At 33.1% G+C, this 16,397-nt stretch overlaps 1 protein-coding gene across 1 annotated transcript; it reads left to right on the top strand.

Annotated features, from left to right (window-relative positions):
- Positions 1 to 10,143: 10,143 nt before the first annotated feature.
- Positions 10,144 to 15,448, top strand: LOC125819692 (inactive receptor-like serine/threonine-protein kinase At2g40270). Its single transcript, XM_049499193.1, is given in 10 exon segments — positions 10,144 to 10,703; positions 10,811 to 10,949; positions 11,887 to 11,958; positions 12,074 to 12,217; positions 12,295 to 12,435; positions 12,946 to 13,156; positions 13,158 to 13,413; positions 13,742 to 13,932; positions 14,018 to 14,150; positions 14,747 to 15,448. Coding segments are annotated over 10 exon segments (1,962 nt in total). The 5' UTR covers positions 10,144 to 10,594; the 3' UTR covers positions 15,313 to 15,448.
- The last annotated feature ends 949 nt before the right edge of the window (positions 15,449 to 16,397 follow it).

A 16,397-nucleotide genomic window follows, 5' to 3' on the forward strand; every position in this document is an offset into this window, starting at 1 on the left:
ACCCCTACCTATGATGAATGTTTGATCATATACATGTTAGGAGTACCTATTCAATGTTGAATGTGTCCTTGTCTCCTATGATGAAGTGTGGGTGTGTGGTCTAGAATCCCTAAGGCTTTATATGTGAATTGCTCATGATTGGGGACATTGTGAATGTGTTGTGATCCCTTGAAGGGAAGACTCAATATCAATGTTGTTGCTATATGTCACTATGAGGACCAATATGCACACACACACTCTACATGTATAGCTATGAATATGATGTGTTATGGTGTCTATTGAAAGGTTAACTCTTATATGCACCCTTACATCTTATTATGCATGCAAAGTGTATGATTAGCAAGGTATGAATATGTGTTGTATAAAGGTGTTTATGTGAAAGGCTTTCTCACATATGTACACACACATGAATGAATGAAGGTTTATGATAATCTAGTGAAAGTGAGTCTCTTGAAAGGTTTCCTCAATTGTACTCTAAACTAGACTATGTTATGAATATGGTATGATTATGTGAAAGGTCATTCTCACATAATGTAGGTTCTATGATGAAAGGTCATTCTCATAAAAAAAAAATTTCTTTCCCCCTAAAAATTCCTTTTAAAGAAAAAAAACCTTTGGGAGCTATATGAATATGAGGGATTAAGTCCCTAAAGCCTATTTTATGAACTAATGTTAAATAAAGGCTTAAAGATGTGTAAAAAGGGAGTTGGAGCTTAGCACCGAGTGAACATGAAAAATGAGAGTGGGGGCTTCACGTTTAGCAAGTCCGGCTTCCCAAGAGAACCTTCACGTTTAGCAAGTCCGGGTTCCCAACATAGATGTTGTCTCATGAGATGGAAACCTCCACGCTTAGTAAGTCAAGGTTTTCTAGTAGCAATCTCATTGTTCCATAACTACGTGCCCCCGTAGGTATTAGCTTAGTGGATCCACTAGATAGCTATTATGTATGTAGGTCCTACTTTGGCAAGTAGTACCCTCTCTTTTCGGTGTGGGAGTAGAGCACCGGATTCATGTAGCTCACATGGTCTATGTCGATTATGGAAATGTCTTCCGAAAGTTAAGAAATGAACTAAGATAAGATTATGAACTCTAGTCATGATTTCTTGAAGAGTTACTTAGTGTAGGTAGGATATGGACCCTACTTATGCATTGCACAAATGGACTCCAAGGGAGTTATGATTAGCTCTTTATGTAATGAAGACTATGGTCTATGTATGTTAATATGAAAGCTGTTAAGGTTGACTTTACTTATGTCAAGACATGAAGTATGATTATGCATGTGAATTACACTTATGACTTCTTAATGGGTTTGCTTAAGTATATGTGAGGGTATGTGACTCCATGTGTACATTGCACAAGTGAGCTTGTGAAGGGGTTGTGAGGGTGGTTTACCTATGATATGAACTAAATGGGTTATGACTAATGATGTAGTAAAGGAATGAGTCCTTATATGATGTTATGAAGTATGTTTGGTCTTATGTATAAATGAAGATGTTATGACTTGTTGAATATGATGTGTATAGTCTATGGTGGCTTCCTAGGAACACTTGGTGTGAGTAGTATTATGAGATGCTACTTGCACATTGCACTAGTGTGACTTGGGGGTTGTCTTAGGTGATGGTTCCTATGTGAAGACTATGTCTTATGGTGTGCTTATGACTCTATGAATATATGTGGTTGGATTGATGAAGGCTATATGTAAGTTCACATTTGGTAACCTTAAGGCAATACATTGCACCAAGTATTCCCTAAGGGTTGCTTGAGGAAAATGAGTTAAGATAAAGATGAAGGTAATGTATTGTATGCATTGAATGTGCCTAAAATGTTATAAGTGGCTATATGTGCTATTATGAATAATTTCCGTGTGTATGATGATGCATGTGGGTTTATATTGTGCCTGTGTACTAAATGTTCATGAAGTTTCTCTAAAAAAGGCATGATGCATGGTTTCCAACTAAATGTCCTTTTAAGAGCATGTTTTGCATGGTTATCATACTTAGTGCATTCTTGTACTAACACCATTCTTCTTCATCTTTTTACACCAAGTGTAGGTGATGGTGACTAAAGGGTCTTTCCTAGAAGTAATGAGCTTGGCTTACTATTCCCAAGTTCGGGTGTGTCCTTAAAGATTTCAAGGACCTTTATGTTAAAGAGTTTCCTTAAGTTCTATGTACTAGATAGTAGTTTCTTTTGTATTGTAAGGGTTGTGTCCCTCTTGTGTTGTAGTATCTTTTAAGATGGTTACCTTGAGACGTAGTACTCCAATTTTTTATAATAAAGGTTTAAATGAGGTGACTTTTATGTCTTGTGTTATATTATGAAAAAGTTTTAAATTTTTCGCTATTTTTCTATGATAAATGCTATGACGAATGCTAAGGACTTGTATAAGACCTCTGAGAGGTCGAATACGCCGGTAACGACTAGGGGGTGCTCTCGGTCATTACAACAACGATGATAACTAAAAAATTTAGGGATTTCAGATTTGGGAAAACTGGGCCAGATTAAATATGGGTTGTGAGCTACTGGGCTGAGACATAATCAGATCTTTATAAGGCTTTTTATATTGTAGACTGTAAAGAGTATATATAAGTTCGGTTTTTCGGTTAATCAAAATTATAAAATTTAAAATCGAAAATCGAAAACCGAACTGAAATATTGAAATTTTAGAATTAAAAACCAAAACCGACCAAATAAACTGAAAAACCGAAATTGAAATTAAAAAAAATCGATTCGGTCGGTTTTTTGGGTTTAACCATATTATGCCCAACCCTATGAGTAATTCCTCATTACCCAAATCATTGTGGATGTATGCTCTTAAAGCTGTTATATATTTATTAAACAGGATTCTTAGTAAGACAGTTTCAAAGACCCCTTTGAACTATGGACTGGAAGGAAGCCTAATTTAAGACACCTGCATGTTTGGGGTTGTCAAGCGGAAGCTAGAGTTATAATCCACATGAAAAGAAATTAGATTCTCAAACGGAAAGTGGTTACTTTATTGGTTATCCAGAGAAATCTAAAGGGTATAAATTTTACTGTCCAAATCATAGTTCGAGAATTGTTGAAATCGATAATATAAAATTCATTGAAAATGGTGAAGTTAGTGGGAGCGTTGAACGACAGAGTGTGGAAATTAATGAGGTAAGGTTAAATATTTCATTGCCCATGAATGTACCTATTTCCGCACCAATAACAAATGTTGTTCCTCTTGTTGAAGAATACTTTAATAATGTTAAACAACATTTTGGGTGAAACACTTTAAGAAGGAACTAACTCACAAATATCTGACGCAAATGAAACACAAACAGTGCCATTAAGAAAATCTTTAAGAGAAAAAAAATCATCAATTTAAGATGATTATGTGGTTTATTTGCAAGAGTCAAATTTGGCATTGAAATTAATAAAGATCTGGTTTCATTTATAGATTGATGTCATGAATAAAGAGTTAAAATCCATGGAATACAACAAAGTTTGGAATCTCGTTCAATTACCATAAAGTTATATAAGAGTCAGGTGTACATGGGTCTTCAAGACCAAACATGATTCTAATGGTAATATTGAACGATATAAAGCCAGACATGTTGCCAAGGGATACACTAAAAAAAGAGACATTGATTATAAAGAGACCTTTTCACCAGTCTCAAAGAAAGACTTATTAAGAATTATTTTGACGTTGGTAGCTCATTATGATTTAGAGTTACATCAAATGGATGTGAACACTGTCTTTCTTAATGGAGACCTCGAGGAGGATGTTTATATGGACCAACCAGAGGGTTTTGAAATTAAAGGAAAAGATCAAATATTGTGTAAGCTAAAGAATTCAATATATGGACTCAAACAAGCCTCATGACAATGGTATATAAAGTTTAATGATACCATAACATCTTTTAGATTTAAGGAGATTATCGTTGATCAGTGTATGTACCAAAAGATCAGTGGGAGTAAGTTTATATTTTTTTTAGTCCTGTATGTTGATGACATTTCACTTGATGTTAATGATTTAGGCATATTGCGTGAGACGAAAGATTTCCTCTCTATGAACTTTAAAGTGAAAGATATGGGTAAGGCATCCTATGTGATAGGGATATAAATATTTCGTGATAGATCACAAGGATTATTGGGACTGTCTCAAAAAAAGCTATATCGAAAGAGTTCTAGAGAGATTTAACATGAACAATTATTCAGCAGGAATAATTCCTATTCAAAAAGGGGACAAATTTAATCTCCTGCAATGCCCAAAGAATGATGTAGAATGAAAATAAATGGAAACAATTCCTTATCTTCTATTGTTGGAAGTTTGATGTATGTTCAAACTTGCACAAGACTGGATATGAGTTTTGCGGTCGGAATACTAGGAAGATATCAAAGTAACCGTGGAATTGATCACTGAAAAGCTATAAGAAAGTTTGTGGCATGTTATGCAGCCACAATTCATGCATTATGGTTGCGGAACTTCATTTCAGGACTTGGGGTTGTCAACACCCTTACCAAGCCGCTGAAAATTTATTGTGTTAATACTACAACAATATTCTTCTCCAAGAACGATAAGTACTCCAAATGTATCAAACATATGGAATTAAAGTACTTTACTATCAAGGAAGAAATTCAGAAACAAAGAGTGTTACTTGAAAATATTAGAACTGATCTCATGATTGCAGATCCATTAACAAAGGGCTTACAACCAAAGACATTTAAAGAACATGTTCAAAGAATGGGTCTTAGTTGTACTTATGATTGATACATTTATGATGTCTTTACACTCTAAGCTCAATTATGTGTTTCTGATATACATTAATGAATTTCTTGTTTCTCATAATGGTGTATACATTATTGTTTTGAGATATTACAAGATAAGTCTCTATGAAACATTATTGTGGACCGTAATGTTATATATTTTATAGCTTATGAACTAGTATGATAAGTTGCTAATGTAGTAGGATATGGAAGGAATTATGTAGCTTCAAATTTATGTACAACCGTCATAACTCGCATTAGTAGTTTGTTATATTGTGGTATGTATGATGGACATTATAGAAGAGATTTATTGTATGCGCAACTAATGTTTATGAAATATTAATGTTATATGGTCATTGGGAGAATGTAAGAATTATTTCTCACTTATGGCCCAAGTTTACTTATGACCCAAGTAATACCATAAATAATATTTAATGAATAATAGATCTCGTCCGTACATTGGTTATTTGATGGATGTACCAGATTAAGTCTTAACCTCTATAAATTGGTCCTCCCTCCACCCATTAGGGTTACCACATATTCTCTACATTAATTTCATCGCTGAAGATTGTGGTAGCAGGCTAGGGCAAGGAGGTAGAAACCAATTTACGACTAACGCTTCCGCTTCTCTTTGTGATGATGTATTCCACATCAGGTATGTACCCCTAATGATCTCTATGTAAGATTATCATGTTCAAAATTCTGATGTGTATTAAAGTATCTAATCTCACACATACAAGTATGAGTAACCAAACACACAACTAGAGTAATGAGAACCATGAAGAATCAATGAAGTAAACCTAATATTTAGTGAATCTTGAAAAGTGTGCATGCACGTATTGTTTTTTCCTTCGCTTTGATTGTTTTTTAACTGGTACACACATTAAAACTCGGCTTATTTCTGTTGGACCAAAAAGGTAACAAATGAAAAAAGAGATAATACAGCAGAGATTTGAGACTACCAACCTTCATTTAATAGCTTGACCTTGTTCGAAAATAGATAATTTGTGATCAAGTAAGGAATGGGCCAAGCACTTCAATTTTTTGAAATATACACTCTTTAAAAAGAAAAAACACTTACCCCTTAAAAGCTTGGCAAAATAAAAGGAAATCAATGATGTCATTTGCCTCCTTGGAGATCGGATGAGAAGCGTGATTATGCGTAATGTTTGGCATTTTTCTAATGATTAGATTTTTAATACCTAGCTCAAGTGCATTTTCTTCAAATGATTGCTTTAGAGCAACATTTGACCAAACAAAAAAGAAGAGTATAAAAAAGGTCTTTGATCGTGTAGTTAACGAAAGGTATCAAAAGATGCATGGTCATTATAAACAAATGATAATTCATGTATTAAGTTAATGAATTTGAACTCATTGCTTTTGAATAGGAAAATGCAAGTACAAAGGTATTTTATCTTTAATAATTAATAATATGAAATAAACAACACTTCCCATAATCTCAATTTTTTTTCCTGAAAATAGAAGGGAAGATTGGAAAGTCCCACATTTGGATTAAAAAGCTATTAACAAATGCGACTTCGCAGTTAGGGAGACTCAAACCTAAAATATTTGATTAAAGACGAATGAACACTTATCATTGCACCACGATCCTTGTTAGTAGCAACGAAAATTTGAAGGCCCGGCAAGGAATGAATTATGCATATGTATGGTTTGTTTTTTTTTGTCTATATTGTTGAATAATACACCAAATAAAGGCTGCATTATTTAACAACAAACAATTAATGATGGCCCTCTATTATTTATTTCCGATGCTGACTACTTGGGTGGACCGTCCACTACTTGCTGGTTTCTTAATTTTTATTTTAAAGACAATAAAAGAGCATGGCCATAATCAGCAATAAGACCACTGTTAATCTGGATAGTCTCTCGCGAAAGCAAGGAATTTACCTTATGGATCGAGTTCGTTGAATCAGATTTGTCTAGTATGAGTTATCTCTCCTTTGTAAGCTATTACATAGAAGTAACGATTTTATCATGTAAAAAGTAATAATTTAACTTTCCACATGTTCAAGACTCCGTTAAGACATTTTGATACATTTTACATATCCTTTTATAAGATTCATAAATTTTCTTTCTCTTTTAAATTTTGCACGAGATTAAAATTAGACAAACAAATTTTAAATGAAGGAAATATTATTTACCCAAGTATTAATATAATATTAAATATGAGAATGATAAAAAAAACCTTAGAGAATGATTTTTCCTTTATTTATGAATTTTAGGCATGAAAATGGATTCGTAAAATTTCAGTTAGCAGATGATTATACCCAAAAATTTCTCATATATATATATATATTGGTATTTTTTTTGTTTATCCGATTTGATTTGTTTGTCTTTTTAAAAAAGTTTTTTTGTATATTTAAAAATCGCGTAAAAGATATTATAAATTATGATAATTAACAAATGAAAATAATTAAAAGACATACTTTCTCTTGAAATTTTATCAGTGCGACATAAATTAAAGCATAAGAAGTAACATGAATTATTTAAAAACGACGTGAAAAGTACTATAAATCACAATAATTAACAACTTAAAATATTTTTTTTATAATTAATTAAATCTTGAAATTCTATTTGTGTCACATAAATTAGGGCAAAGAGAGTAATTTATATTATTTAAAAATTATGTAAAAGTATTATAAATCGCAATAATTAACAACTAAAATATTTAAAAGATATATGAAAATTTGATTGACTCTCAAAATTCTATTAGTACCACGTAAATTGGAAAAGAGGAAGTAGCATATATTATGTGAAACTTGCGTAAAAGGTACTATAAATCACAATAACTAACAGCTTAAAATATATAAAAGACATAAAAGTATATGATTGACTCTCTAAATTATATAAGTGCGCATATATAGAGAGAAAGTAACATATATTATCTGGAAATTAAATGACGTAAAAAGTAATATAAATCACAATAATTAACAACTTAGAATTATAAGGCATTTAAAAAAATTGGATGACTCAAAATTCTATCAATATCACATAAATTGGGCTAGAGGGAGTAACATATGTATTTAAAAATAATGTTATAGATCACAATAATTAACAACTTAACATATCTGAAAGGAAAACTACATAATTAGACATACTTCACTACCATATATATTATTATTACCTATACTTTCAAAATATTAAGTATCTTACCACAAGTTAAGAGTTTCCTACCATATATTGAAGAAAATACACTTAGATACTTGTATTTTTGCTATCAGATACACAAAAATAGGAAGAGAGGTGAGCGAAATTGGGGAAGGAGGCGAGCGTGATTCACATGTATCCCAGATACATGTGAATCACACTAGATACATACTAGATACATGTATATGTATGCATTTGATGCGACATGTATCTGGGATACCAGATATATGGGAGAGGGGCGAGGGAGGTGAAGGGGATTTTTTACGTATCCCAGATACATGCGAATCCACTTGGATACAATGTATCTAGAACACATTACACATAATTTTGATCTCATGTAACTGAGATACATGTATTTGGATGTATCTGGAGGCACCAAAATTTGATAATATACATAATATTACAAACTAAAGTATATCTAAGTAATTAGTTTTTAAATTAATGGGATTTATGTAAGTTCCCTAATTTAAAAATTATAGTATATATATAAATTTCATTTATTTCACCCACATAGCAACAAGAGTTATAAAGAAAAAGAGAATGAGACAAACATTTCCTAACAACAAGTGTTACAAACTCCCAATTTTTCTTTGGTAAAGCTTAGTCACACAATTGTGAAAGGATATATATACATACATTGAGAGAGACATACAGCCACACGCACACTTATACTTTTCAGATTTGGGTGATTCTATCATTTTCATTTGAATTGGTCTTGGTCTTCTTTGTGTGTTTTTTTTTGGGTGGGGTGGGTGGGGGTGGGGTAGGGAGGAATTTGTTGCTGATGTTGAAATATAGTTTGTATGATCACAGTATTTAGGGGCGGATCAGCTAGAAGTCTGGGTACGTGTTCAGTCGAACTCAGCAACTTTTGTTTAAATAGTATATTTGTATTAAGAAGTTTATTAGATATGTACCTATATTAAGTTTAGAATTTAGTTAATGACATTTGGAAATCATTGTTACAAAATTCAGAATCATAAAGTTAAAATTTGAAGTACACCTTTCACCGTATTAGTACTGAAATTCATAAGCAATTTTCGATGTACCTATTTAATTAGATTGCAGACCTTCCTCGATTGGTTGTGTCAACTACTTGTCACTAATGAAAATGAATATTGCTTACCTTATAATTTTCCTCAAATATCAATCAAGATCTAGCAAAGCTTGGGAATCACCTGTTTCTCTTAAAATATTTTTTTCAAGTAAAAAAAAAACATTCATTCTTTTTTTCCGTTTTAGTTTAATTATATTTGATATCCAAAAATTTCTAGCCGACTTATCAAAATCTGCATGTAAAATTATTTTAAAATGTGATAAAATAATAGAAATCACTTTCTCCTTGATACATATATCAATAGTTTTAAATAATTACATATCTTACTATTAATTAAGAGTTTTATATTATATATTAAGAAAAATATATCTAGTATTTTTGCTATCAAATACATTAAAATATGAAGAGAGACGAGCGAGATAGTTATATATCCCAAATACATGTGCATCACATTAGATCACAATTAATACATGTATCTATATGTATATGGTGTGATACACATGTATCTGGAATACCAAATACATAGGAAAGTGGTGAGCAAGATTTGTCTATGTATCCCAAGTACATGCGAATCTTCTTGGATGTAGTATATCTAGAACAAATTACACTTAATTTTAACCCCACGTATCCCCAGATATATGTATCTGGATGTGTATGAATGCACTAAAATTTGATAAAATTTGTAATATTACAAACTAGAGTGTATACAAATATTTAGTTCCTAAACAGATAGGATTTTTGTAAATTTCCCAAATAAAAACTTGTTAATGAGAAGCTACTTATTGGAGTTCCAACTAAATTCAAATCGTGCACTACAACAAGACTCATATGAAAGATGTACTCTAATTAAGCGTAGGACTAGTGAAATAACCCTATTTGGTTGTACTTGTACATATGTTACTTTGCTAGAAACTCATTCTCCTAACATGTTAATCAGTTCCCAACAACCAAATATTTATAAAATAATTAATGTCACCATTAGCAGATGAAAACATTAGGCTTAAAGAGATTTTGAGAGAAATATTATTTTTTTTAAAAAGTCATGAACGTAGGCTAGGGTACCAAATGAAGTTTCCAAGTAAAGTCCTTGAATAAACAAGTGAAGATTATAACAAAGGGCTTTGTCATATTCTGATGATATGTCGTTAGCTTTTACTCAGTCATCAAACTTTGTGAATCTTTCAATCTCTCTCTCAAGTCTCAACCATTTTTCTACGTCACAGTTATTTTGAATAGAAGAAGTAGGCAACTTGTATTGAAAATTCTATCTGAAACTCACAAAAAGAAAAAATTCACGTTTTTCACAGTAAACCTTTCTTCTCCTTGTTTTTCTATTGGCGAAGAAGACAATACCATTTTTGCCTAAAGTGAATAAAGTCAAAAAAGAGCTTCCAGTTTTTGTTTGCTTGGTTTTGTTTGTTTTTTACGCGTTTTTCGAACAAACTCAGTCTCCTATTTGTTTTTCCCTCTTTCTTCTACTATTTTATTTACTGGATTTATTCAATTTCTGGGTTTTGGTTTTTGACGAGTTTGAAGTTTGAAGCGGTGGACTTTTAATTAATTGTGAATTTTAGCGATTGTTTTTCAGTTTTGGGTATAAGATATACTAGTGGGTTTGTTTATGTTTTGTGTGAAATGAATTGGCAATGGAAATTCAGTGAGAATAGCTTGTTGTTGGTTATTGTGCTGTTCTTGTGTTTGGTGCATCAGGAATTGTGTTTCTGTTGGTCTCTCAATGATGAGGGTATTACTCTTCTTCTTGTTATTATTTGCTATTTAAGACTTACTTTGTTAGAAATGGCAATAAAAAATTTGTTATTTTGCTTAAAGTTTTAGTCTTTATTGCTGCAGGTTTGGCACTGTTAAGATTCAGGGAGAGAGTGGAGAGTGATCCATTTGGGGCTTTGTTGAATTGGAAAGATGGTGATGGAGTGGAAAATCCATGTACTTGGTTAGGAGTTGGGTGCGTTAATGGGAATGTTGTGTCTCTGTAAGTACTAAAAATTGCTCTTTTCTCTTGTTATTTGGTTCTGCAGAAGTCTTCTTTTTCAATTTTGATCTGGTTGGCTTATATAGATGATTCTAAATTTGGTCTCTGATTGAATTCTGAAACTTTTATTCCATGAGTTGGCGGTGATTCCAGAAGGGGTATGAATAAATGAGAAGCTTTTGGCACCAATTCCTGTTGAAGCTTTAGTGTAATGAACATCTTTTGGTGTTTTGTACCTGGAGTGTAGCTAATTGTGTTCTTGTAAAGAGGGAGCTATTTTAAAATTTGATTTTTATTACTCAATATTTTGAGAGGCTAAGCACAATCTTATGATATGTTGTGATCAAGATAATTAAACATAGCCTTGAGAATGGATGTAAATAAGTTGATGTCTAAATTCAGAATGATGAAGCATCTGACCGTGGGTCTAATGGAAGGGAGAGATTTGGAAAACCCGCCCTCCTCTAGAAAGGGCAAACATGGCGTTAGATATAGTAACAAAGATATAAATATTATCAGAGATCAAATAAAAGGAGGCAAATTTCACATACTACCTTCGATGTCAACTTTCTCCAGTTTATTTATCTTTCTCAAATAAATGTAAACTAGATAATTAGATCTACATGTATAACATGATCTCTTTGTTTCTTGACCTGATACATGATTCTATATTTCTATGAATTAACTGGCAGTCGAATTTTGTGAAACGGGTAATTATATCATAGCTAGAATATATTCATCCCTAGCTAACTTTAGAAACGCATTTTACTGTATTCATTTTCGTAAATGCAATAATTTTCATACACAATTATCTCCATTTATTATCATAAATATAATTTTCAAGTCGGTAAGTAGCATAGTGTCTAAGTTGAATTGGCTATTGTAAAAATTATCCATGATACTGATGTTCTAATCTGTGTTTTTTATCTACTCACAGGGACTTGAAAGATCTCCATATATGTGGTACCCTAGCTCCTGATCTCGCGCGCTTGGTTCACTTGAAGTTTATGTATGTGCACATTTAAACTAGATATCTTCATTTTCCTAGTCACTGTCATTACAAACTCTTAATTTAAGTCTTTTTCTTTAAGATAATTCGCAACTCACTGGAGACTTCTTTACAGAATTTTACATAACAATTCCTTTACTGGGTTCATACCTGATGAGATTGCAAAGCTAAAAGAATTGGAGATTCTGGACCTGGGATCTAATAACTTTAGCCAGCCGCTGCCTTCCGAGCTTTGCAATAATCCCTCTCTGGAAATAATGTGAGTTCAAACAGAGGTGGTGTCATTTTCTAATTTTACCTCCTTGTTCCCTTACTTACAGAGTTACACTAATGCAGCTTATCAGACAACAATGAGCTGTTTAGCAGCATATTTCCTGGAACCGATAGACTTGAAATGGTCCCAGAAGTCCAAGAAAATAACAACCACGCTACGAGAGCCCAACCTTTGTCACTTCCCAATGGGAGATTGATATTAAGGTAAACATCTTTCAATCAAATGAAATGTATATTTTAAGAGCAATCATGTGTATTTGTAACTTTAAATGTCCAACATAGTAATAGTAAAATGACTTAAATCATTAGATTCAGTTATTGGAATACATATTCCTGGAATAAGTATGCATCTGTAGCAATTCATTGCTAGTCCTTTTGACCTCCCTGATGCTTGCGAAGACGTTTAGAAGTCCCATCAATTTTCCCTGTCTTCTAGTTGTCTTTTAGTTTTCTTATGGTTGCCCTTCACATTGAACGTCTCTTGTTTCCCTTAATGGCCTGATAGGTGATGGTTAAGCACATTTTGATTCATGTTTGCACAAACAATGTTCAGTTAATTTTCTGATATTTCTGAAAAGACACTACTAATCTTTTCTTTTCATCTTGTGATAATATTCCTCATTTTCAATCAAGCTTTGCACTAGCTTCTTTTATGGGTATATACTTCTATGGTAACAACTTACATAGTTATCATGAAATTTAAATTATTTGTAGGACTACTGAAGCACTTGGAAATGTAGCTGGAAGAAAATTACTAAGAGTATCATCTTTTTCTGTCCTGAATAACTTCCAGAAGCAATTTCTGCCAGTCTTCCGACTTCTAGACCGTCCTAAAGTTGCTGTTGAGAACAGCGCACCTTCATCATCACCATCTCCATCACCGAGTCCTTCTCTTTCCCCGTCTCCTACACCGGCAATTACTGCAGAAACCTCATATGGCTCATTCACCAAGATCCTCTCCTTCTCCATCTTCACTTCCCAGTCCTGCAGAGAACAGCAGTAGAGTTGAAGATGCCAGACGAAGTAATCATCGAGTTTTAATATTGTCTGCAGCTGTAGGAGGTTCCGTTCTACTAATAATATTGATAACTGGCACAATCGTCTTTCGAAGCAACAAAATGGCTGTTGTAAAGCCTTGGGCCACTGGATTGAGTGGACAGTTGCAGAGAGCATTCATTACTGGTAATTTTCTATCTTTCGATGAATGAATAGTATTTCTATTTGTAGAACCAAAATAGTTGTCTTAAAAATCAGATCCATAAAATAGAAGCTTATATGAACATATGTAGCTGTAAAACCAAAATTTTGCCTTAAAAGTATCACCCAAATGGGAGAAGCTTAAATGGACCTTTTCGCTCCCATTATGAGCTTGTTACAAGCTTCTTTTCTAATTGTTAATGATCTTTTCCCTTTTCCCTTTTTCTTCTTGATATCTCGAAACTTTTGTTTATCAATATGAGCAAATAGTCTTAGATAGAGAGCTGAGTTTTATCATTCTTACTGTGAACAGGTGTGCCAAAGCTTAAGAGATCAGAACTTGAGTCAGCCTGTGAAGATTTCAGCAATGTGATCGGTTCCTCATCTGTTTGCACACTATATAAGGGCACATTATCCAGTGGAGTTGAGATAGCTGTGATATCTCGTACAGTGGCATCTACTAAGGATTGGTCAAAAGATATGGAAGCCCATTTTAGGAAAAAGGTGATTTAGGTTTTCCAGTTGGAATTTTACATCTCATTTTTTCCAATATGTGAGTTGCTAAATGCTTTTCTCCTCCTTTTACCAGATCGATACATTGTCAAAGGTCAATCACAAGAACTTTGTCAGCCTCCTTGGGTTTTGTGAAGAAGAGGATCCATTTACCAGAATGATGGTTTTTGAGTATGCTCCTAATGGGACCCTCTTTGAACATCTGCACAGTAAGTTTCTGATTCTAATGGTGTATCTGTTGTGATTTACTCAATATTGTTACCCAACTCATCTACATCTGCTTGATTGAACTGCACTAGGCTATACTTTTATATAGCAGGTAAAAACATACCTGCATTTGGTGTTTACACGAACCATATTAATTTACCATTGTTAAGTGATAAGTTGACGTGAGAATGTGTATTAATTAATTTTGGTTCAATGATACTAGTGGGTGTGAAAACACATCTTATGTATTCATTGGGTGGTGTAAACACCAGGTGTGAATAAGTTTTTTCTCTACCTCGAGTATGATGTATACGGACGTGTCTTTGGTCTCGTGTCGATAATTTGTCTGTAATTTGAGAAGTAACCATTTTCACTTTAGCCTCATAAGATGTTTGACCATTGTACTTCAAATTATCTCGCTTATTAACTCGAAGAATCATTGATTCTGGACAGAATGTTCATACCTGTACAAGACATCTTTGGTATTTCACTTTACATGCTCTTTCAACAATTTATGTTTAGCTTTCCCTGTGGTAAACAACTATTCTTATGTACTCTATTATGACCGAAAAGATCTCTAATTGTAGTGTTTTTGCAGTAAGGGAAGCTGAACACTTGGACTGGAAGATGCGAATGAGGATAACAATGGGAATGGCATACTGCCTTGAGCACATGCACAATTTGTCGCCATCGTTACCTCATAAAAACCTGACCTCCTCTGCCGTATACCTCACAGAAGACTCTGCAGCCAAAATATCGGATTTTGGGTTCTGGAATGAGACAGATGCAGCTGAAATGGTGTCGAGTCCAGAAAGTAATGTTTACAGCTTTGGTGTCATTCTGTTTGAGATGATGACTGGTAGGCTCCCTTACTCAGCAAACAGTAGCTCTCTTGACGACTGGGCATCAGACTATCTTAGGGGAGGAGAATCCCTGAGAGAAATGGTTGATCCAAATTTAAATTCTTTCCAAGTAGAGCAGCTAGAGAGAATAGCTGTTGTGATTAAAATGTGTGTACATCCTGAGCCAAGACGAAGACCGACAATGAGAGAGGTTTCTTCCAGATTGAGAGAGATAACAGATATTGGACCAGATGGGGCAACCCCAAGACTCTCTCCTCTATGGTGGGCTGAGCTTGAGATTATATCAACTGAGGCTTGTTAATGCATAGGTACCTCAGATTTGCCTTTAGATGGTAATTAATATAGCGCCTGTATATACAAAGATTTTTCTTTTGTGTGGATAACAAGAGCATATCGACTGTGGGGGCTAAAGAGAAGTTTTTGTTTGGGTACAAAAATGGAAATTTTAGTAAGTAAAAAAAATTTCTTTTTTATTTTATATTTTAGTATGTATGTAAGTAATTTCTAAATCGCCTTAATTTGCTTTCTTGGCGGCTTGGGATCAATTCTATTGCTTATGCAAACTATTATAAGGACCTAGACAAAAGGGATAAAACCTAAGGGGTCGTTTGGCTTTATCGCATTAACAAAACAGTTCTAGCATCAAACTTCGCAAGAATTATTCAATTTTTTATTGGTCGTACAAGAAAAAATAATCGTCTTATAATTCATTACAATGTTTAGTTGGCTTTTCTTCTTATCAAGGACTGACTTTAGATAGGACGATATGGTGGTGCATGTTAGGGTAGAAGGTTCAGAGGTGGATCCACATGTTTATGTGCATCCGTTAACTTAACCAAAAAGTGAAAATTACAAAAATATACTACTTAAGACTTTTATTAACAAAATATCAATATACTTATATTTAATTACAAACTAAGTTTTTAAACTACATACACAACAAAACATTTAATTTTTGTATTTAATTTAATTTTGTTTCACAGATTTTTCTCTCTCATACTATTAGTATTTCGTGCCTTTTATATGGAGTATAATTAGGATATTAATAATTATCAAATATTCTCTCTCCTAAACAGTTTCAAATACACACATTTCATGAATTTTTTTTCCCCTTTTTTAGGCTTAGTGGACCTTTTTGGGATCATAATTAGTTTATTCCTTTTTTATAAAGTTGTTTTATTACCAAGAAAGGCGGTGTACTTATCAATGTGGAGTTATAGTTTCAAGAAATCTTGAAAATATTTTAGGCAATCAAAAGGGTTATCTCTTCCATATTCTTCTTCTATTTTTCTTAACCTTTAATCTTCTTCACAGAAACGATTCACAATCCAACTAACTAAAAAATTTACCATTGTTCGATGGAAAAGACTCCACACCTTAACAAAT

The sequence above is a fragment of the Solanum verrucosum genome, unplaced genomic scaffold (assembly GCF_900185275.1).
Source record: "Solanum verrucosum unplaced genomic scaffold, falcon-dt-bn FXZP01001199.1, whole genome shotgun sequence".
In the NCBI taxonomy this organism is placed as follows: domain Eukaryota; kingdom Viridiplantae; phylum Streptophyta; class Magnoliopsida; order Solanales; family Solanaceae; genus Solanum; species Solanum verrucosum.